Source organism: Centroberyx gerrardi, chromosome 18 (genome assembly GCF_048128805.1).
Source record: "Centroberyx gerrardi isolate f3 chromosome 18, fCenGer3.hap1.cur.20231027, whole genome shotgun sequence".
Taxonomy (NCBI): Eukaryota; Metazoa; Chordata; class Actinopteri; order Beryciformes; family Berycidae; genus Centroberyx; species Centroberyx gerrardi.
In genome coordinates, this window is record NC_136014.1 from 25,279,739 (window position 1) to 25,304,780 (window position 25,042).

Below are 25,042 nucleotides of genomic sequence, written 5' to 3' on the forward strand. Positions count from 1 at the left end.
TTTTTCACATTCTGCCTGAAGGTAGAGTCAGGCTTCCACTTAGTCTATCACATCTTAATCAATGACCTTCAACCTCACTATACATCTGGATAGAGATGAAACGATTAGCTGATTAATCGATTTGTAGATCGAAAGAAAATTGCTCAATTATAGTTTTGATAATCAACTAACTGTTTTAGTCATTTATCAAGTAAAAATATCAAACATTTGCTGGTTACAGCTTCACAACTGGAAATTTTCTTGCTTTTCTCTGTTTTCATATCATTATAAAATCAATACTTTGGTTTTTTTTGGCTGCTGGTCAGATGCAGTAAACAATTTTAAGAATCACTTTGGGGTCTGGGAACTTGTGATGGCCGTTTGTCATTATTTTTTACATTTTACAGACAAAATGATTAGTCGATTAATTGAAAAAACGAATCAATAGATTAATCGATGATGAAAATAATCGTTAGTTGCAGCCCTACGTCTGGACATATTTAATTTCTGTATATTTAGCTTATCATGAGTATGTATTGTCATCTGTGCTTTCCTGTAAAATCAAACTTCCCATTAGGAACAATAAAGTCTGGGAAGCACCCACACACACACACCCACCCACACACACACACACACCCACACACACACACACACACACACACACACCCACCCACACACACACACACACACGCACACACCCCGTCTCTCTCTCCGTGTCTTTCCCACACACTCGAGCCAACATCGCCCCCTGATAACAGTTGGCTCTCACCTAATCAATAACATGCTCTATCAACAAAGCTCACTGGGATTGGATAAACACACCTCGCCTGTCAACAACGCCCCCTGTGATTGGACGAGCACCAACGTCAACCTGTACTTTTATTGTCTTGGACGGCAGGGACAAATGATTAAATGCCAGCCAGACAATGCGTGTGTGTGTGTGTGTGTGTGTGTGTGTGTGTGTGTGTGTGCGCTTGGTGGGCTGCGGTGAAGTAAGTTGAACTCATTTTCCCTTGCCAGCTCTTTGCACACAAGCTTGTATAATGTATAATCACACAAAATGACTTGATTGTGTGTGTGTGTGTGTGTGTGTGTGTGTGTGTGTGTGTGTGTGTGTGTTCGTGAGTACAAGCATGGGTGAGAGGAAGTTTTGTTTTTGTTTCCCATGTCGAGGGAGGCAACAGAAGTCACTCAGACAGAGCGTCTGGTTGGTGTCTACACTTTACACACACTGACACACACACACACACACACACAGACACACACACACACACACACACACACACACAGAGTCATTAGTAGATGATCATAATAGATTATATAACCCTTTGTCTTTACACAAAGAGTTGCCATGGGACTAAAATTAAGACTGTCTTCCTGTACGCATGCACACACACACACACACACACACACACACACACATTACTTAATATACCTATGAGACCTTCTGCTGACTACGTTCATTCCCTAACTCTAAACTAACACCTTGTAGAAGTGAACTGACAAACTGTCCTCACTTGGGAGGATTTTCCTCATCTTTCCATCCTTCTGAGGACAGCTGGTCCTCAGCAGGATAGAAGTACAATAGCACACACACACACACACACACACACACACAGCACTTCTTCAAGAGTGTGTGTCTCCTAGGGATGTGTGTGCCAGACTTTGAGGAAACCCGCCAATTCAGCAGCGCAGTCTGCTGAATGAAAGGCTTCATACAGTCAGAGTCATCGGGGAAATTAGCAGGGAAAGAGGATTACAAGTCAGATGGCCAGAGGGGCTGCTGGGTAAATGGTGCGTAGTCACATATCATGGCTTCAGCTTCCACAATTAATAATGATAGATTATTGGCATATTGGCAACACTGAAACATGTACAGTGCCTTCAGAAGGTTCAACCCCCATGAGTTTTTTTTTACATTTTGTGGTGTTACAGCCTTTATGTTTCATTATAAAATACGTCCAGTTACTTGTCGTCGGTCCTTTAGTGTGATTGGCAGCAGGTGCGTAGCTTCCAATTAACGGAGCAAGGAATCCGCACACTACTTAAAATCAAAAAGGCCGAAAAAGTCTCTTCAAGGCATTTATTAAGCCATGCTCTGCCAAGATGTGCAAAAAGTGCAAACGTGCAAACACTAGCAGACAAACCCTTCCATACTACATCTCCATCACTGTCTTACCAGTTCCAATATGAGAACTTCTTATATACTGCAGGTAAAAGACACTCAACTGAATTGGCCACAAATGGACTCCAATCAAATCTCTCAAGGACATGCAAAGGAATTGTACGCATATTATAGAAATTCAATTGATTTTGTTTGTGTGGTTAAATTTAAAGTTACTGCAGTTTCTAAAATCCATCCTTTTCCCCAGGAAGTTTCAGACGAACTCCAGGAAACGCATCACAACTGCCCTCACTCAACTCCCTCACTAAAGAATGACTGAAATCCGTCCAATCAGGGTCCAGTTTGCAGCATTTGAACTGGAAAGCCTCCACTCAGCAGGTTTACCTCATTTGAATTAAGAGGAGCTGCTGCTGTCGGCCAATCAGGAGCCAGTATTGTCAAGACTTGGTCTTCAAATTTATTTAACTAATTCAACCTTTAACTAACCTACTCTGCAAAACATCATGAAGAACACTATTTTTATCCTGAGCCAGAGGAGATTTGAAAACAAAATAATGAAAACTGAATAATATGTGACCTTTAAATCAGTTTCTTCAAACATTTCAGCTTTTCATTTTTAATTAATTTGTAACAATGCGTTCCAAAACAGCACTTTGACATTATGGGTTATTGTGTATAAAAATAATGATTCCTTCTTAAATTCAGGCTGTAGCAATAAAAACTGTGGAACAAGTTAAAGGTGTTGAATACTGTGAGCTCCTACCTGCGGGCGGAGGCAGCTCAGCCGGAGTGTTGGCCGGAGCGTGGGCCCCCGGGGGGATGTGGATGTTGTTGTAGTTGACGGTGGGGGGACCCATGGGTGGCCCCGCCGCCCCCGAGCCCGGCCCGGGGGTGAAGCCGATCCCCGGGGCCGGACCCAGACCCGGACCCAAGTCCTGGTCCTGGTCCTGGTCCTGGTCTTGGTCCTGGGGGAACTGGGGAGGAGGTCCGCCCCTAAAGGAACCGGCACCCATCGACGAGAAACCTTCAGCTCCATACTCCTCATCTGAGAGAGAGAGAGAGAGAGAGAGAGAGAGAGAGAGAGAGAGAGAGAGACAGAGAGAGGGAGAGAGAGACACAGAGAGAGAGAGAGAGAGAGAGAGAGAGAGAGAGAGAGAGAGAGAGACAGAGAGAGGGAGAGAGAGACACAGAGAGAGAGAGAGAGAGAGAGAGAGAGAGGGGAAGAAGAGAGGAGAAACAAAGACATTGTTGAGATTATTTCACCTTGCTTCATCTTTTATGTCATTTTGACACTGTTGTCTGTAAGTTTCAGAAAGTCACATTTAAGACTTTTTTACACCTTTTAATGGAATTGGATTTAAGGCCAATTTAACAACCAAAATAAGGAAACAAAGCCTATTTCTGACTGCACATCTCTAATGAAAGTTATGAAACTATGAATGGGCAGAATAAGAAAAAAGGACACCGGGAAAGGAAATGATTAGAGACATGATGTCCACTGTTTGATGAACCAGTGTGAGGTGGCTCCCAATATGAAAAAATAACGCAAGACACTCAAATGGGAGAAAACCAGCAAACTGTGTGGAAGACTCTGTGAAAGGTCAGCTGTGTTTAGGCTCTAAATACATTTTAAATCAACTTGAGCATCATTTTTGACCCTGTGTGTGCTTTCCCAATGAACAAAGACCAAGGCAATTTAAACAAAAAAATCAGCAAGGGAAGTTCCACCAGAGATTGTCGATTCCTAATGTATTCAAATTCGCCAAAATCTAGTATATACAGAGGCATTAGTGCCTGAAAGAATATGACAGACTAAGCTGTATAAATGAGATTTATCTGCTGCATAGGTGTTAAACCGAGGTGCAGCTACATCACATCCTGTGGATTTGGTAAAAGAGGGGAATTAAATCTCTTCTCCTGGCTTGGTTCCAATCTCACACCAAAAATTGTTTCTTCATCAAAAGCACATTAGGTGAATGGGACGGTGGAAAATGAGTTTGGATCAGAGCGGATGAGGATAAGATAAGATAAGATCACGGTGTTCTGACACGAGGCTTCAGAATCACAGCTCAAGATATTAAATGGGTTTTACATGAAAAATGGGAAATGAGCAGCAGGACTGCAGATGAGTGGATCAGCCCTGGTCTGTGTGTGAAGGAGCTTTTACTGCATTACGGTCTTTGTTAGGAACATTTTGTGTTCTTGACGTAAGAAAATATTTTTCAGTTGACCGCCACTTTGACAAGGTGTCACTTTAAGGCCTTGTTGTTATGTTGTAATGTTACGGGATAAATTCAGGGTTAGAATCAGGCCGATGTTGGAGTTAGGATGAGGAGTTAATTAATATTGTCGATGGAAGATCCCTGATCCAGACGCAGTCTATATGGACATACATATACACACACACACACACACACACATACACACAAGCAGTAGTGTGCAACAGGAGTAATGAGTCGCATGGGATGTATAGGAACAATTTAAGAAAGAAGAAAGAAAGAAAGAAAGAAAGATCAAAAGAAAAATAAAGGAAGAAAAACACTTAAAAAAAAAGACAAGGACAGAATGAACAAAATAAGAAAAAAATCCATAAGAAAGAAATGCTTGAGAAAGAGAGAAAGGAAAGAGAGACAGAGAGAGAAAGAAAGAAGGAAAGAAAGGAAGAAAGAAAGAAAGAAAGAAGGCCTCTGGTGTGTTTGGACCTGACTCTGGAGACTCTGCCTCTCTCAGCAGCCACACCTAACAGAAAGAAAACATTTCTTGACGGCCAAACATTTTCACAGATTAAAAGCGTTAGGCTGGGATTTGCCGACACAGGCTGTATTCGACACCATGTTAAACCTCCAGCCTCTGTCACTCCTGCGTTACAGGCAGGAAGGCAAACCGCACAAACTCTAGCTAAAATATTCTTTTAATGCATTTCACTATATATTTTTTTTTACCTCTTTTTATCCAGAGAAAGTTAACTGAGCGAGCATCCACGCTCTTTTACAGCTCCACACTGCCTAAGATAAGGGGATGAGTACATTTGTGTTTTTGGACATTTTAAACTTTCACATACATTCCTTGAATTTCCAGTCCACTTTGATAGAAAATATTACTTTTGTAGATTTCACACCAAAAATCCCAAATAAATGTATTCTGAGCTATTTTCGGTTTGTTATGTCAGGGTGGGCAACAGATTAGATTATGTTAGATTGGATGAAACTTTAATGATCCCCATGGGGAAATAGAGCAATATGTTTTACAGTCACTGTATGCATCAGCAGGAGAAATAAAGAGTGCCTACATTGGTACATATATGGCATTAATACGCGGCCTAGATCCACTGTGAGATGTGGTTTTGTCCAGGCTAAACTGCAGTCCATCCCTCTGGAGAGTCTGCCTGGACTAAGATGGGTGGAGTGCTATAAGCATAATAAGTTTCAGAGACTAACGTTAAGAAACAATGACACTGTCTGTGAGCCAAGCCTAATCACTGGGGGGAGAGCGAGAGAGAGAGAGAGAGAGAGAGAGAAAGAGTGACAAGTGACAACTGGGATTATCATTTTCACTATTATCATGCAGCTCTACTCTTCAGGTTACAGCTGTGTATGGTAGTGGACCTCGGAGGCAAAATTTGCTGCACCCTCCGTCCCCTCCCACCAGGGATATTATAGTAAACTAAAACCAGGTGTTGAAAACATTCTTGTAAACTGAAATATAAAATGAAAACGAGACATGTGAACAAACTAAAACTGATTTAATCTTGTCCACTGGTAAAAACGAACTAAAAACAAAAAGTGTATGTAAAATGTTTTTAGTTTTCATCTTTTTATTTATGAGCAGGGTCTAAAAGAATTAATTCTGGGCAGAGACTTTGGCTATTTTCACTGAATTTTAATTGAAAAAATAATCTATATACATTTTTAAAAATAATATATGGTTTATTGTTTGTAGTAAAAGTAAAAAATTGTAAAAAAAAAAAAAAAAAAAAAGAAAGAAAGAAATAAAGTAAAGAAAAAATGTAAAATTGAAGTAAAAAAAAATCTTTCAGCACCCTACTAATAGTGGTGTGTGTTTCAACCTATCTTCAAGTTATTGTTAATTACACATACCTGTTGCAAAATATCTGTTCTAAACTTGTATCATTAAACCTTTAAAACATACCACAACTAAAAAACTACACTCAAGCTAGAACTGAAACTAAATAAAAACTAAACTAAAACTGAACATTTGTGAAAAATAAAAAACTGAACTAAAACTAGTAAACCCACAATGAAAACATATATATATATATATATATGTATATATATATATATATATATATAAATGAAAAAAAACTAGAGTAACTCTCCCTCCGTCTGAGTGAACTACAGCCTGCAGCTTCAGGAGAGGAAAGCTAATCTCTATCTGGTCCAACAGGAGCTGGGACCAACAACAGAGGTGGAAATGGTTGGGCAAAGAGCAATTCTGGACAGGGCGAGGGCACACACACACATCCATACATATGACTACACACACACACACATATATATATATATATATATACTGTATAATAGGAATGCACACATGCTTGCAGACATGTACAGGCACGTACATATAGAGATAATTAATACCAGATATGTAAAGGGTGGCTGGTTAACAGATGGTGGAGCTGAGTGGGAGTGAGTGTGTGTGTGTGTGTGAGTGTGTGTGTGTGTGTGTGTGTGTGTGTGTGTGCGTGTGTGTGTCTTCTGTCTGTCTCTCTCTCTCTCTCTCTCTCTCTCTCTCTCTATTGCATGAAAGTACATATGTAAGTGTGAACACACTCTCCCTCTCTCACACACACACACACAGAATAATAACTACCTGCCATCTGAGAGTCCCTGCCACCTCATTTGCAGTAGATGGTAATGGCGTAGACTTCCACCAGAGAAATGATAGTATCTGTCTGGATCACATTACTCTAAACCCTTATTTAACCAAATAAGTTGATTAAGAACAGCAAGAGAAACGACCAGCAGCCACTATATAAATGCCGCTGGTATACTCCGGCTGTGTGGTAAGTCTTGGTCGACTCTAGCAACCACGTTGGCAGGCAAACAACCGTCATTTAGAGGTGGAATACCGCTATTTGGTTGGTGAAATAGTGAAAGTGGCTGGTGAATTTTGGAAACAGGCACTGTGGCTGCTGCAGACGAAGAAGTCGACTTCCTGCCCCACTAAGAGCACACGGCGGCTCGGTGGAGGAGTTTCAGCAGGGAAGATTACATACACTCACAGCACAACTGTCTTCTACTGTCAGACACTGAGCAGCTCCACTGCAATTAGGGGTTAAGTGTCTTGCCCAAGGGCACTTTTGACAATAGATGTTAAACGCTGCATAGTTCCACTCTCGGTCAACTGCAGCAGCCATTTGGCATCTAACCAGCTGCCATTTGGAAGCTCTTTTCTACACAAATTGAGTTGGCTGGTAAAAATAGCCAACGTAGCGAGGGAATTTTGGGAATCTACCAGCCGCTGTAGCAGTCAGGCAAAAACAGTTAGTCTCCTGTCCTGAGTCAGCCAGACAGTCAGTTAGTCAGCCAGTCCATCATTTAGTTACTTGGTCAGTTAGTCAGCCAGTCCATCATTTAGTTACTTGGTCAGTTAGTCAGTCAGTCCATCATTTAGTTACTTGGTCAGTTAGTCAGTCAGTCCATCATTTAGTTACTTGGTCAGTTAGTCCATCATTTAGTTACTTAATCAGTCAGTCAGTCCATCATTTAGTTACTTGGTCAGTTAGTCAGTCAGTCCATCATTTAGTTACTTAATCAGTTAGTCAGTCAGTCCATCATTTAGTTACTTGGTCAGTTAGTCAGTCAGTCCATCATTTAGTTACTTGGTCAGTCAATCAATCAGTCAGCAAGCCAACCAGTCAGTCCATCATTTATTTAGCTGGCCAGCCAGCCAGTCAGTCCATCCTTCAGTGAGTCAATCACTCACTCAGCCAGTAAATAATTTAGTTAGTTGGTCAGTCAGTTGTCCAGTTAGGCAGCCAGCCAGTCAGCCCATTAGCCAGTCAGTCAGAGTTAAGCAGCAGGTTCCACAGTGACTAAGGGAAAATCTGTTCATAAACAGAGATGCTTCCTCCAAAAGGCTTGCCTGCATTCAAACCCGTTTCTCTCTCTCTCTTGCTCTCTCTCTCTCTGTCTGTCTCTCCACCTCTCTCTCTCTCTGCCAACACTCTCATTTTCTCCGTGCGTCTCCTCAGACTTGATTGCAATTTTGGCGAGATTTCTGAACCCTTTCAATATGTTTTCCTCTGACAAGTGGGTCAAAGAAAACATCCCTTATTTTTTTTACAACTCAGCATTGGAAGTTATGCTCTCTCTCTCTCCCTCTCTCTCTCTCTCTCTCTCACCCATCTCCACCCCGTCCCTCCCTCCATCCATTCCTTTCCTCTTGCTAAACATGTCCCCCTCCCAGCCAATGGAAAGTCAGGCCAGAGCCACTGTGAGACAATGGTCTTTCTGTAGCTAGCACTGGTGTGTGTGTGTGTGTTGGTGAGTGTATGTGGGAGTGTGTGAGTGTGTGTGTGTGTGTGTGTGGGAGTGTGTGTGAACCCCAGTCAGTCTATTCTCCAGAGGTTCATTAACCTACTTAACATGGTTCATATCACTGCAGTGTCCAGCGCCTGGTGTTACAGAGCAGCAACCAGCCGACGGAGGCCTTTCCAACAGAGCTGCATGGTACTGATAAAAAAATGTGAAATTATGTAGTTTTGACCTTCTGAGAGCCTCGGTGGACTATGAGAGTTGTTCAGTATAAAGAAAATGTTGAAGAAGAGAGTGGCAGGGTGGCCTAGTGGTTAAATAAAAATGTGTTCTTAATTGATTCGTTTGGATAAAAAAAAAAAAGTGCTTTTAGTCAAGTAGTGTAGTAAGCTTTTAGTTAATTAGCCTGGTTAAAGCCTGGTTAAATAATAAATTGTTAAATTATTCTTAGTCAAGTAGCAGAGGTGGGAACTCACATCTCAAGTCATAATTTTAATTGCTTGAGACTTGACTTGATGCATGAAGAGAAGACTTGAGACTTGACTTGACTTGGGTTCTGGTGACTTGGGACTTGACTCTGACTTGTACTTTGATGACTTGAAAAGGTTTCTAAAGTCTTGACTTGAGATCTTGTGTTTGTGTAAATGACTTAGATTGAAAGTGATGAGATTTGTTCCAGCAGACGACTGAATTTAAATTCTGTTTTCTGAATTTGTATGGAATGATTGAATTTATTGAAGTTGAAACTGATTATAGAAATCAAACTCATGATGCTCTTACCAAGTTTTTATCCTATTAAAACCATATTGCATTGAAAAGTCCTAGATATTTAGTTTTCTTTAAGATATTAAATTGATACTGGACTCTTGATTTGTTCTGACTTGACTTGCTGTTCTACATTTAGACTTGAGACTTGACATTAATGATATGGACTTGACTTGGTAATCTATATTTAGACTTGGGACGAGTCTGCTTTATTAAATAAGAGTTAAAAAATGTTACGGTGGTATTTTTGCTCCCTTTGAAGACAAACCATAAGTCATAGGGACTTATTAAGAAAACATAACATCATGGAGGTCAAATAACCAGGAAATCAAACTGTTTTCACACTAGTAAGTCCAATGGATGTTGGTTATCTAAGAGAAGGCCGACAAGCTGTCAACTGAAAAGGGTAAATACAGTTATAAATACCATTTCCTTGCATGATTTTGAAAACCTTACAACACTGGTTTGTACAGAAATTGGGTCCAGCAAAATCCATGGAGGGATATTTGGAAAGCTGAGATATTTCAATTCAAATAAAAATAAAAAAACGGCCGCAAATCGACAGTTTGGCCTCTTTGCAACATGGAAAACGCCCTGTTTGAACACAAAAATAACCTCCACCTAAACTTAAGATTCTCGGCCAGAAGACTGGGCGGATACAACCACATTTTGCCATTTCACATTTTTGGGATTCAGCAGAATAAAAATGAGACAAGAAATGCCAGAAAAGTCTTGTGCCTAGAGGGTTAACAAGCACACCGAAATGATCATGTCAGAAAGGAATGCTTTGTGATGGATGGACAGATGTGCTCACACACACACACACACACACAAAATCAATCAGCTGGTCAGTTGGGCTGTCTGTACGAAAAGACAGAAAGACAAACACACACACACTCTCAAAGTCCCTCAGCTGGGCTGTTCAACTGATAGAGGTGTTGAAACACACTGATAAAATCCTGATGTCAAGAGCAGACATAAAACACCAGGGAGCAGGACACACACACACACACACACACACACACACGCGCAGGGTGGATGATATCAGCTGTGTGCTGGCGGTGTTATCCATCAGTGAGAAAAAGCTATCATGATGTCATCACTGACAGAGAGACCCAAATACACACTGGGACAGAGAGAGAGAGAGAGAGAGAGAGAGAGAGAGAGGGAGGGAAGAGTGTGTGTGAGAGAATAGAGGGTGTGAAAGTGTGTGAGAGAGGAGAGAAAGGAATGAAAGTGAGAAAGAAGGGGGGTTGAAAAGAAAAAAACTACACAGAGACATGAGCCATGTGCTTGCTGAGATTATGTGTGTATGTGTGTGTGTGTGTGTGTGTGTGTGTGTGTGTGTGTGCGTGTGTACTGTACATGCATGTGAAGCTCGGGGCTTCTCGAGGTGATGTCATGGGTGAGCAGGCAATGACTGGGTCACACACACACACACGCACACACACACACACACATATGTGGAGTGACTGGGCAGGGTCCAGCAGATGTTGAGCGGCCATTATTTCAGCGAGGAATTCGTCAACATGGGTTCAGTGACATGAATAATAAGTTTAGAGTTTCACCTACAGGGAAACGTGTGTGAGCCCACAGGTGATAATAATAATGTCAAAATGCGTTCCTGCTTGGCCTTGTGTCGTCCCAAGATGCATCTGACGCAACACCTAACCCCCGAAGTACAATTCCAGAACAAGTCCAGATGCTGTCCAGTCCCTCGGCGCCTAGCTGGGTGTTCAGCATCAACTGTTGCTGTAGCTGAAGTGACTACAGTCCTGGAATAATCAGGATAACCACATCATTCACCCAATGTCTCGTGAAGAAGAATAAATCCACTCTAATACATCTCTGACATGCTTGTGCCATATGAACCTTCAAGGACCCTTAGGGACTTCTGGGGCCGGCCTACTGGCTGTCGCGAAAGTTAGAACAAAACACGGTGAAGCAACGTTTTGTTATCATGCAACACAGACCTGGAATAACCTCTCAGATGATATTAGACAAGCCCCGACTCTGACCACTTTTAAGTCAAAGCTTAAAACTTTTCTGTTCTGCACTGCCTACTCTACCCTGTAATGGAACTGCACTATTTTACCTTTTTAAGTCTTCTATCTTTTGTATCTTTTGTATCTTATGCCTTGCCTTGCCTATATTGCTACCCTCCGATAGATTAGCCGCCTTTCAGTATCATGATATTAAGCTGCAGCCCCTTTTTCACGATCCACGTCTCAATTGACTCAAAGCTTAAAAGTTTTTCTCAAACTCGTCTGCTTCTCATCTCCTCCTCTGTGATTGCTTAGATTGATAGATTTAATAAGGGAAATCAATAGGGGGTAATTGCTTTCACCAGGATTCAGCTCATTAGTGTACTTCATGAAAAGAGTAAGAGTCCCTAATATTGTGTACATTCAGTCTGTGTGTATATTATCAACACTAAAATCATTGAATACTTAATTAAACTTGGAACTTTAAGGCAAATGTTTGGAACTTTGGAATTAGAAACCTTCTCCTTTTTGAATGGTGCAGCTGCACGGACCATTCAAAAAGCTATTTTAGTGTTTTGTTTTGTTTTTAGTTAGCTCTGTATAGGAAAAATTAGACTGCAAAAGCTCTTCCAACCTGCCGCTCCTACCAGTGGGTATATCATTACAAACCAACGTTTCACGACCAAGCTTTGTTCAAACCCACAGAACTTTATTTTAATTTCTATTCAAGACCCCAAGGTTTTCAAAGATACCGAACGTCAGGCTGAATTACAGGGAAATGTGTATAAGATGATGTACAAGACACCTAGATTTTTTCCATTTGATGTAATGGTGCAGCCATAAAAAAATGGAGTCTTGGGTTTGAATATTTCACTCAGTATAAGCAGCTATAACTTCAGTGAAGCGCTGGAACAAGCAGATACAGAACATGGATGCGACATTGTCGTAAAGCTGGGGGAAAAATGCTTTTTCTAATTGTAAAGCTACTTAAGGGAAAGTTTAAGGGGAAATCAAGGTGCAAGGGGTCAAAGGTTCAAATAGATAGAACAAGATATATAGGAATGTTCACTCATCGGTCCATGATGAATATATATAACTGAAACCAAAAAGAATATGGAAAAGAAACCATTTTTCAGAAGATGACTATGGAGAGATGAGAGCTGTTTTTTAGTTAGCTATACAGCTAGTCTAGTTAATAGAGGAAATACACCAAAATATTGTTATGTAAATGGTTTAAAAGCCTTTGCAATGGGTTGTGCATAGGTAGAAAAAAATATATACTGAAGCGTAAAAAGATCGGAGTAACAGCTGAGTCGCTTCTGGTGTAGACTTGGCTTTAGATTTAACTTAATACAGAGGTCAACAAGAATAACCACCAGCCACCAGACAAATGCCGGTAAGCTTTGACTATATCTGGTGAGTTAACACTCACTCTGGCAGCAAACCATCATTAGGAAGTCCTAATCTACTCTAAAAATCTTGTCGACTGGTGAAACGGTGAAAGTGGCCGGTGAACTTTAGGATGAACCGGCCCTTGTGGCCGCTGGACAAAAAGTTTCCGCCCCTAGTTTGTCCCCACTTGCTTCTCAGAGCGCAGTGAACTTTAAAGGCTGCGACGGCCATTTTAGTGCCTAATTAATTCAGTCAATCTCCTTGGGATCTGGTGGTGTTTTCCCAAGCCTCCTCCTAAAGGTTATGTTTTACGGTGTAGGGCTTGCATTGGAGGCCAGAGCTTTTCATTACGACAAAGGTCAGGGACACAAAGTTGATCTACGCTGGATATGAGAGGTACGGAGAATAATAAAACAAATATCAGCTCGCTCTCACACACGCAGTGCAAGTTACGCACATATAGACACAGACCAATGTCTTATGCAGGCACAATAATCTCACTCTCCCACACACACACAAACCAACGTTGTACGTAACTACACACACACACTACACTACTAATCTACACTCTGCACACTACTAATCTCCCAAAGTCTCCAGTTTCCACCGCAGGGCTTTCCTGTAAGTCTCAGACCTGATAAGGCACACAATACAGAACTAGGCTTCACACACACACACACACACACACACACACACACTCACGCACCCCAACACAAACACACAGACAAAAAACAACAACAAAGGAAGTTGGTCTTAGCATTCCTTAAAGAGCGGGCTCAGGAGAGAAAGCGGAGGTGTTTTCGTAACGGGAGTCACAGTAATTTATTTGTGCGTGTGTGTGTGTGTTCCAGTGCCATATCAGTGTGTCCCACCTGCTTCCCCGTCCATGTCCATGGCGATGGGCCCGGCCTGAGGTGTCTCCCCGCTCTTCAGACAGTTGTGGATGTAGGTGGCCTTCCAGCGGGCGTACTTCCTGTGTTGGATGTTCTGTAAGGGGTGGTGGGTGGGAGTGGGGGGGGGGGGGTAAGTAGAGATGAAAGGGGGGGTAGTTGGTAGGGAGGAGGGGTGGAAGGTAGGAGTGATAAATGATAGGTATTAGTTGGCAAGGGGTAGATGGTAGGGACAAAATATGGATGGCAGGAGGTTGGGGTAATTGGTAAGAAGTAGACGTGGTAAAGGATAGGTATTAGTCGGCAGGGGTAAGGAATGGGGGTAATTAGTAGGGGGTAGGGGTGATAAAGGGTAGGTATTAGTCGGCAGGGGGTAAAATGTTGGGGGGTAGTTGGTAGGGAGTAGGTATGTAGGGCAGGAGGTAAGGGTTGGAGTTGGGAAAGGGTAAGTGGTAAGTAGAGATGTAACGGGTAGTTTGTACAGAGTAGGGGTGGTAAAGGGGGCAAGGGGTGAGGGGTAGTTGGGTAGGTATTAGTTAGGAGGGGGCAAGAGGTTGGGGGTAGTTGGGTAGGTATTAGTTAGGAGGGGGCAAGAGGTTGGGGGTAGTTGGTAGAGGCAAGTGTGATAAAGGGTACATATTAGTTGGTAGGGGGTAAGGGGTGATAAAGGGAACATATTAGTTGGCAGGGGTTAAAGAATGGGGGTAATCGGTAGGGTTAGGGGTGATAAAGGTTAGGTATTAGTTGGGTGGGGTAAAATGCGGGGGTAGTCGGTAGGGATTAGGCATGTAGAGCATGAGGTAAGCGTGTGTGGTGGTAAAGGTTAAAGGGTAAGTAGAGGTGGTAAGGGGTAGTTGGTACGGAGTAGGGGTGGTAAAGGATAGGCATTAGTTTGTAGGGGTAAGGGGTGAGGGGTAGTTGGGTAGGTATTAGTTGGGAGAGGTTCAGAAGTGGGGGTAGTAGGTAGAGGCAAGTGTGGGGTAGTTGGTAGAGAGTAGGTATGGAGGGCAGGAGGTAGGGGTAGAAGTGTAAAGGATGAGGGTACGGGGGTAAGTAAAGATGGTGAGGGGTATTTGGTAAGGAGTAGGGTTAGAAGTAGTTGGTAGGGGTGATAACGGGTGGATATTAGTTGGTAGGGACATTAGGGGTGGGGTAATTCGTAGGGGCAAGGGTCGTAAAGGGTAGGTAATAGTTGGTAGGGGGTGATGGGATAGTAGGGGTAGTTAGTTGGGGTAGGGGTGGTAAAGGGTAGGTGTAGAGGGCAGATGGAGGGGGTGCAGGAGGTAAAAGGGTAGAGAGAGTTGAGGAGGAAAAGAGAGGAGAAAGAATCAGGTTTACACTGAAGTGAACCAGATAAGAATGAATGGATAAATTCCTGCCTGTACCAGATAAGTGACATGGTTTAAGACAGCGGTTAAAAAAAACAATGGAGTACAGAAGGAGAGGTGTTTGTTCAGCCGAAGACTCAGCGTAAAGCAGGGCGGTGAAATAACACGATATGAGTCATGGAGAGACAAGAGGCTGAATATTACCGTTATAACATGAAGGAATGACTCTTTCAGGAAGGGTGGAAGGAAGGGGGACTTTACGCTGTGATATGTAATAACAAAGAAAAAAACGGTCTTTTTCACCTCCTAGACACGGTGGGTGGTGGATTCCAAAATTCAGCAGTTACTTTCACTATTTTACCTGAGACAGTGACTTTAAAAATGGGAAAGTACTTCCAGGTGATGGTTGGTCACCTGCTGGCTTCCTGGCTGCCTTTCCGACTGACTGATTGGATGACTGGCTGACTAAAATACTGATGGATTGATTGACTGACTGACTGACAACTGACTGGGATCCTGATTTAATTATTGACGGACTGACTGACGGACTCAGTGAGTCAAGGCAGGAAACTCAGTTTTTCCTCGGCCGGCCACAGCGGCTGGTGGATTGCAAAACTCCCTTCACCATCTTTCCCAGCCAAACTGATTTTCAGAAGAGAATAGGACTTCCAAATGACGGTCGGTTAGGTGCCAAAGCGGCTCCTAGAGAAGACAAACTCACCAGCCACAGCCACAATTCCCCAGCACTTGGCCTGTGGCTGGTGTTAATTCCTCACCCTGCCTACAGCGTGATGATAATGTCTCAATTTGCCCGCCGCGACGAGCTGTGAGCCAAGTCAAACATAAATACACATTCCCGCCGGCCTGAACGGGCAATAAAGTTTTGAATCTAGAATCCATACAGCCCGACACTGTCCAAATGGCTCAGTGACTCGTGGCTGAGAGTGATAATCATAACTGAGGCAGATGGCCGACGCCGTCTCCGTCTGCAGCGATTCAGCGCCATGCCAGTGAGCGCAGCAGCCTGGGTGATGGGATGACATGAGGATATGGCCGCCTGCTGAAACACAGCGGTGATTACGCGCTAATGTGGCCCTCTGTAACCCAGCGGGTGTAGCACGGCATTAACGCCGCCAGGGTTAAGGATCCCATTCCCCATCATTACCAAACAAGAGGCACTTGAGCTGCCGAATCCTGCCATAATCACCGTGATGCATTAAACATCCCCAGTTATGCCAATTAGGTCATTCATTAAGCTTATTTTTTTTCTCTAGGTCTACATACTTATGGGTGGTATTAATATGAATAGTTTTACTATTTTCCACATTCTAGAATAATAGGTAAGACATCAAAACTGTGAAATAACACAAATGGAATTATGCAGTGACCAAAAAAGTTTTAAACAAATCAAAACTATCTTATACTTTAGATTCTTTAAAGTAGCCGCTCTTTGCCTTGATGGAAAGGCAAAGGCTTTGGAAAGAAATTCATACATAGGCATCAACTTCACTATTTATATTTGTGTAAGAAACACATTTGAAGCAGAAGCCTTTAGATCAAAATGGCTTTAAGAGAATGAAAAACAGTACATTCCATTCAAATTCAAAACTTTTTTCAGCCTCCTAATGAGCTCAGTCCAACCAGAAACCTCCTTTTTTTTTAATTAGTAGCAGTAGATTAGATGATTGTGGGATGCTGTGGTATGTGTTTTTTTTATTTGTGGAGTGAAAACTTAAAACGTGAGACTGTAAAACTCCCAATATGAATGAAATTCATAAAACACACAAGCGCTGGTCGTGTGTCTTGTTGCTGTGACGACTGAAAAACCGTTAGAAGCACGGCGTTCTTTTATTAAAACCATTTTAATAAAAGCTATTTTTGACTTAAACACTAAAAAACATGCTGAACAAGCGGCAGCACCTTCTCTCCACTGAATATGATAAAAATAATAATAATAATAATACTACTGACTCATAGGATACTTTATTCAGGGTTCCCTCACCTTTTCACTAATGAAATTCTAAAACTTTTCCATGACTTCTCCATGACCCCTTATTCAAATTTTAATGACTTGAATTAAAAAGTAACCATCAACTACCTGAACTTTAAGCATTAGTTTGCTTTTCGCTTTGAAAGCAGGGACTATAATATTATATTAGCTCTATCAACAAAAAAAACAGTCAGCAACGAATCATATTTTCCTCCAACAGGAAGGTCTAGACAGCTTTTCTGTGACATTTGACAGTAGAGCTGAACAATTATATGAACTTCTGCAATTTCTGAAACGCAGAGGCTGAAATTAATTGCGTAAGAGAGAGGGATTTCGGAACAAGGTGTTTTAGAGCTGCAGGGAACCTTTTGTCCATGAATCAACAAGCAATTGTAAAGTTTAAAAAAAGAAAAACTTGAATCACAATATTCTGTCAAATAAACGCAATTAAATTTTTTGTAAATATCTTTCAGCCTTATTCGACAGTATTCAAGAAAAAAAAAAACTTCATAATTAAAATTTCATTCATTTTCTAAAACATTTCTCCCTTTTATCATTTTTCGTAACTTCTCCATGCCTGGAAAAAAACGATTTTAAAATTCCCAGACTTTTCCAGGAGTGTGGGAAGCCTGTTTGTTGATCCCAGCAGGGAAAGTCTCTTCTCTCTTTGCCTTTGAAGGACGGCCTCCCTCCTCGCCGTGCCGCCCTGCCGCCCGACACGGGGACAACATGAGGAGAAAGTGAGGCGGGAGGGAGGCGGGCGCTGTGAGCAGAGCTGCCCGCGGGACAACAGAGTTACTCAACACTCACTGACTCCACTCAGCTCAGCCGGGAAGCTGCTGAAAACCTCTTTTTACCGCCTGAAACCCAATCACTCCTGACTGTCTGTCTGCTGAGCACTCACCACCGGCCGCTCTGAGGGCTCATTGTCTGATGGCGGACTCTGTGTGTGTGTGTGTGTGTGTGTGTGTGTGTGTGTGTGTGTGTTTCCAGCAGGCCTGCCTCAGTGTAACAGCGAACTGTAGGGATGTAAGTGTCTTGTTGATGTTTTAATGGCTGCTGGGTGACAAGGACACCATGTAGAGAAAGGCTTCCTGTCCCTCTCCGTGTGTGTGTGTGTGAGTGTGTGTGAGTGTGTGTGTGTGTATGCCAATGTTTCTTGGTGCCTGTGTGTTCATCTCATCTACACTTGATGATATATATTCTTACACACACTTGCATTTAAAGGGGCATTAAGATATATACCTTTGCAACATGTCACTTAAAGACACTTGTTGATTGTTAATATTTTTATTGCTATAACTACCTGAGACCTAATTAGTTTAGACCTGTAAAATGAATTTTCAGAATTATTGTTTGTCTTATGTTGATGCTGTTGTTGATGTCTTACTGTTACTTACTTGCTGTGTATGTGTGTTTGTGCACCAGATGAATTTCCTAAATGGATAATAAAGTTAAACTTGACTTGATTTGATTGTGAACTGGCTGTGAATGTCAACAAACTTGTGCCCATGGATCATACATTCACAGTGAAGAAACAGAGGAATTCTTATACTTCCCATATTGAGAAGCTGAAAGTCACTAATAATGATGAAGATGTTGTAAGTAACTTTACCAAAACATTTCATTAACTTCTGTTGACATGCTAGCTAGCTAGCTAATGACAGTGATGAACGCAGCATGTAGTGGGGATGAAAGATACTGACAAAAAAACTAAATGTGATTATTTGACAGAATATTCCAATTGTGATTTAAACTGCGATTCATATCATCAGTTCATCATTCATAAATAAATAAAAGTGATTTTGTTAAAAAAGGATTTACTGAGTTTGAGTCTGATGAAATATTGATTCATGGACCAAAGATTACCTGCAGCTCTAAAACATCAGGTTCAGAAATCCGCTTTGGACGCCTCTCTCTGTCTTAAGTAATTAATTTCAGCCTTGGCGAGTGCCAAGTTGCAGAAGTTCATATTGCGATTTCGATTTTCTTTCAATTAATTGTTCAGCTCTAGCATGTAGCCAGCTAACCTTATCATAATGGTGATTGTCATTATCAGACAATAATGGTATTATTGGATATTTATACTGACAGTCTGTGTCTCTCGTTAAGAAAGCCACTGTTGTTATATACTGGTATAGGCGCTGCCATTTTTTTTAATTGACAAGAACAGACAATGCCGTTCACATGCTCTGCTCTGTGGGTCTCGGGGATTCGGAGCAAACTTGATGACGTCAAACAGTTTTTATGAACCTCTGCCATCGACACAAACAATAAGGTCATATTTTCCCAACAGAGATGAGTAAGCTAGCTAATTAGAGCAAAAATCCGACAGAAAGAGGTAATATATCTCCACGCATACGACTGGAATAATAATACTGCTCTGTTGTTTGTTTTTTGGGCTGGAGAACGAAATGTCTCGCTCGCTCGTAGCGCCGTCCTTCGTCTTTGAGCGACTGAAAATGCCAGAGGCCAGCAGGTTGAAATTCTGTTTTTGTTCCAAAACAGAGAGTCCGGGCTGGAAAGTGAGTTTTGAAAGCCAGAAACCTCAGCACCTCACAGAGTAATCGCTGAGTCACTGGTATTGATCAACAACCCTGTCAACTCCCTGCAGGTATATTGTGATCATTTTGTGCTATGAGATGGTAAAAATCGTACTTATTGCACCTTTAAGTGTGTATTTTGTTCAGGGATCAGTGCTTTGCCCACGTTCTACTCATTTCTGACGTTACTTGGGTGTTTGCGGAGATCAAACTTGTGATTTCGGCGGCGTCTCACCTCCTCTGACAACTCCCCGAACACCGACAGGACGTCCAGCAGCAGACTGGCTGTGTAGAAAGACTTGATCATGTTCCTGGAAACAGGGAGGAAGAAAGGGGAGGGGAGGAGGGGGAGAGAGGGGAGAAGAGGGGGAGAAAACAACACCATTAGTTCTTCATTTCAGTGTTGCATTGACGTGCGATGCAATAAAATGTATCAGGAACAAAGTGTACAATTTAAAGACTCTAATTTTGTATTTCTTCCAGTTACATACACAGGCCAAAGTGTACTTTTTTTGCCGTAGTTCTACCCTTTCCCTCCCTCCGTTTTCCTCTCTCGCTCCTTTTCCCATTGAAATCCCATGAAAATCCAGTTAACTGCTGAAATAACAAAAGTAGCAGAGTACATCAGTAACTGTGGTACATAGAAAAAAAAAAAGAGTTTCTGCCCTGGTGTGACTTTACAGATTTTATTTGATTTCATTGTCATGCAATCTAGGTACCAAGCCCACATGGCTTCACAAGACAAATACACATATCACAAGAAACAGCCATATTCCTGCCAAAAAAAGAAAAAACCGTCAGGTATTACACAAAAGAGTATTTGTATTGTTCCCAGGCTTTGCCACAAAGAATCCACCTTTCCTGGAACAAATCTCAACTCTTTCCTAATCATCCAACCAAAACAAATCAGAAGAAATAAAAGTCATTTTGCTGTGATGCACACAGCTGAGCTCGCCATATAAAGGACAATAAAACAGAATGAATTTCATTTCCAATTTCTCCCAAACAGAGAATCTGTCCTGTGGTGGACCGCTGCTTCTATGGCTGATGGTAATGGACCTGACCTCAACTGTGCACAGAGAGGTGTGTGTGTGTGTGTGTGTGTGTGTGTGTGTGTGTGTGTGCTGGTGAGGTTCAGAGGTGAAAGTTGAGTGGTCCCAGTATTTGTGGTGATCACAGCAACGGAAGCAGGAAGGAAAAACAAGCCGTAAAAAGCCTTCCCTCCCTTCTGGGCACAGGGGTCATAAATACGAACACACACACACACACACACACACACGCACACAAAGTTTTAGCTTGAAAATTCATTAGCAATTTTTATTCATTTACAAGACATGGAATAGAGAATCGTCTCCAAACAAAAAAGTGTCTGGTAAAGTAGACAAGCTTCTAGTCTAGAGGTTACAGAAAACACACACCTGGATTAGGTTAGTATGTTATCTTTAATACATAACTCATCTTAATCCCACCCTATTTAAGCATCCTGATACTCTTGACCTCATGTTTTGCCCAGATGAAGATGGACTTCATGTCAAGTCGTTGATAATTAATAAATTAGTCTATGCATCAGAGTTATGAGAGTGCGGCTACTTTTTTCTGGGTTTAAAGTAGACAAATTTACCAGCCACAGCCCAGATTTACCGGCATTTGGCTGCTGGTAATTTCCCACCCTGACACACACACACACACACGCACACACACACACACACACACACACACACACACTGAGCGTGACACAGTGAAGGTAAGGATTATGAATAGCCCAGTGTGTGAGGCGCAGAGCAGCGGCCCCAAAAAGCTGGAGGAAGTTTCTTATTCCAGCACACTTTCCCATAAACGTTCACCTCTGCTCCTCACTCGTGTGTGTGAGTCAGAGTATATGAATCTGTGTGTGTGTGTGTGTGTGTGTGTGTGTGTGTGTGAGTCAGTGTTTACAAATCTGTGTGCCAATGTATGCGTGTGTGTGCATACTGGCTGACAATATTTGTGTTTGTATCTATCTATGTATAATCACATATGTGCCTGTGCATGTGTCAGTGTGTATGCATCAGTGAGGATGTGTGTACATGTATGACTGTGTTCGTGTGTGTGTGTGTGTGTGTGTGGTGACATAACACACCACAGAGGCCTGTTAGCGCAGCCCGCTGCGTCTCGTAAAAGCCCAGGCTGTTTGTGTTCCCCTTCAGCGGAACAGAAATATTACCCACTTCTGCTTAATATCCCTGCTGGAAACAGAAAACTGTTATTTACACCGCAAACAGCTCCAGAAACCTGCCGCCCTCCATCCCCCCTCCATCCCTCCTCTATCCCTCCTCTATCCCTCCTCCATCCCTCCTCCATCCCTCCTCCATCCCTCCTCCATCCCCCCTCCATCCCTCCTCCATCCCTCCTCCATCCCTCCTCCATCCCTCCTCCATCCCTCCTCCATCCCTCCTCCATCCCTCCTCCACACCCTGCGTCAGGTCGCTCACGGCGACTGACAGCGCAGGAAACTAACTTTCTTCTGGTGATACCCTGTTTCTAATGTGATACTTTCCTGATCCCTTGAAGGAGAAACTGTCTTTCCTCTCCCCCCCCCCCTCCACAGGGAGGTCAGAGGTCAGAGGTCAGAGGTCAGAGGTCGGGCTCAGCTGCAGATCAGCACCTCTGGATCTGGCAGGGATTCAGTATCTTGCTTAAGGACACTTCAGCAGGGCGGGCGGTTGCCGACACGGGGAACTGAACTCAGCTGTTCCAGTTGAAGGACGTCTCCTTACTCACAACGCCACCTAGCATTCTCACAGTAACCAACGTTTTGATACTACTTCCATACTGTTACGGAAAAAGATTGAATTCAATGTTGAATTTTCTAAATGTTAAGTACTTTCTCCAAATGTTTTGGGCAAGCTGAAACTCCATTTCAGCGGCACCTGCAGAGGGTATAAATGTGCAGACGGCATGTGGACTGGAATAGTTTAAAGTAGTAGGACTGGATTAGACAGCTGTAGTCTGGCACAGTAGGGCTGCAACTAACAATTATTTTCATTGTCGATTAATTTATCAATTATTTTTTCTATTAATCGATTAATCATTTAGTTTGTAAAATGTAAAAAATACTGACAAACGCCCATCACAAGTCCCCAGAGCCCAAAGTGATCATTAAAATTGCTGACTTAGTCTGAGCAGCAGCCAAAAAAACGTAGTTTTCATTTTAGTATTCATTTTATAATGATATGAAACAGAGAAAAGCAGCAAATCTTAGCATTTCTCAAGCTGTAACCAGCAAATATTTCATTTTTTTATTTGATAAATGACTAAAACAATTAATCAATTATCAAAATTATAATCGATTCATTTTCTGTCAATCGACTAATCGATTAAACGACTAATGGTTTCAGCACTACTTGACAGCAGACTGCAGCAGTTGGAGTTGAAAACATGACAGCAGTGACGGTCCACCAGACCTTAAACTGGATCCCAGTCCACCTGAACTGGTTGACAAACTGGTGCCAGGAGTGAAAAAACGGACACCCAACCGTCACCAAAACCAAGTGTGGTTAGTTACACAGTGCTTGATGGTTTTTCTTGTTCACTGTGGTATCCTAGTAGTATCAAATTCATAGATATTAAAGCATAACTTCAGACGTGTTCAACCTGGACAATATTTTCCCATCATTTTCCACCATATCAATGTGTTGCAAGGAATTTAACCCTTAACCCTTTCTGGGGGAGTGAATAGATAAGTGTGAAACCCTATTCAATTTCTATGAGCAAAACAATAAATCTTTTTTTCTGTGGTTGCTTTTTCTGTCTTCTAATAACTTCTGTGAAATGTATATGGTGTAAATAATTTGTTGTTACCTTTTCACGGTTCTCAAACAGCAGCAGGATCATTAAAATGTTTTTTTTTTCTTTTAGTCTCAAAACGCGAACATGACTCCTCGCTTCAGTGGAGCATTTTATCACTTCCAGATAATTAAATTGTAATGATCATGCGGTTGTTTGACAGCCGTGAAAAGGTTATGGGCAATTAACAACAACTTATACATTCTACATAAATTATTAGAACACAGAAAAAGACAATTTTTTTTCTCGTTTTGCCCATAGAAATTGAGCAACGTTACGCCATTCTTATCTATGGGAGTTCAGTTGTACATCTACAGTCAGAGCATTCACATTCCATTCTAAATCACACACACACACACACACACACACACACACTCACTCACACACATACAGCTCTTCTATGGACACAGGACTGCTTTCATGGCCATTTATCTGCTCTTTCTGGTAGTGCAGAGGTCAGCACTTCTGGCATGGACTGGAGGCTGCAATGTGTATGTGTGTGTGTGTGTGTGTGTGTGTGTGTGAGAGTGTGTGTGTGTGTGTGTGGCTATTTACATGTGTGATGTCAAGCCTCTTCGTCAAGCCAGATATCCTCATAAGACCTTCCAACTCTCCCTTCCCTCCAGCTCGCACTGTGTGTGTGTGTATGTGTGTGTGTGTGTGTATATACGTGTGTGTGTATGTGTGAATGTACAACAGGGATATTGGGTGTTAATTATAACAAATTGTTACATACAAATGTTATGCTTAAGACCAAACCCAAGCCAAAGTCATCATTTATAAAACTCATTATTTTGTTGAATTCATTACACAAATTCAGAGAAAACCAGAACAATACAGGGAGTTAGGCAATGTGGCCTTCAAAATAAAAGCGCATGGGGAAAAAATAAAAAGAATGATTAAGTATTGGGGCCTACAGAACAGCGAAAATTATATCACCGTATCATTTCATCGCCAATTTTCTTCTGCATCAATTTCACAGCTTGAGTTTCACTCCGTATGTAATGTATGGATAAGGATTTTAATTTTGATACGATTTTTGCCCGTCAGTGTCCCTCAAGCCACATTAAACCTCTGTGATGAACTGAATCTCATTTAAAATGTTATTTAGTCGATTCGTGATATTCTAGTCAGATGATATTTGTCCCCCTCTGTCATTACTGTCCTAAAGTACACTGTAGATGTCCTTACTCATGTATTCACCCTGTATTTATCCTGTAGAAGTTATTTACAGCAGCAGCTACTGTAGAATCAAACTGATTCACACTACCAGTCAAAACTTTGGCCCCACCTGACTGAATGTTCTGTGTTTTTCATTCTCTTAAAGCCATTTTGATCTAAAGGCTTCTGCTTAAATGCTTGAAATTAGTTTCTTAGACAAATATAAATAGTGAAGTTGATCCTATGTATGAATTTCTCTCCAAAGCCTTTGCCTTTCCATCAAGGCAAAGGGCGGCTCCTTTAAAGAATCTAAAATATAAGATAGTTTTGATTTGTTTAACACTTTTTTGGTCACTGCATAATTCCATTTGTGTTATTTCACAGTTTTGATGTCTTTACTACAAACTTTTGACTGGCAGTGTATTGTACAATAAAACTCTAGTGTCTGTCGTCTGCTGTTACGAGTCCATCTGCTGTAACTTCTAACGTTTGAAAAGAGACCAAAACTTGTCTGAAGGAACCAAAGTTTTTCAGTAAATCAACAAACATGCAGTAAAAGGTG

At 41.8% G+C, this 25,042-nt stretch overlaps 1 protein-coding gene across 2 annotated transcripts in view; it reads right to left on the minus strand.

The window, feature by feature from the left end:
• Nucleotides 1-25,042, minus strand: part of vta1 (vesicle (multivesicular body) trafficking 1) — a 77,608-nt gene that overhangs the window by 22,697 nt on the left and 29,869 nt on the right. For both annotated transcript variants that reach the window (XM_071897113.2, XM_071897112.2), the window contains exons 4-6: nucleotides 19,730-19,805; nucleotides 13,616-13,730; nucleotides 2,868-3,149 (exon numbers count right to left, since the gene is read on the minus strand). In XM_071897113.2, coding sequence (XP_071753214.1) covers nucleotides 2,868-3,149; nucleotides 13,616-13,730; nucleotides 19,730-19,805 — 473 coding nt within the window. The remainder of the gene's footprint in view (nucleotides 1-2,867; nucleotides 3,150-13,615; nucleotides 13,731-19,729; nucleotides 19,806-25,042) is intronic.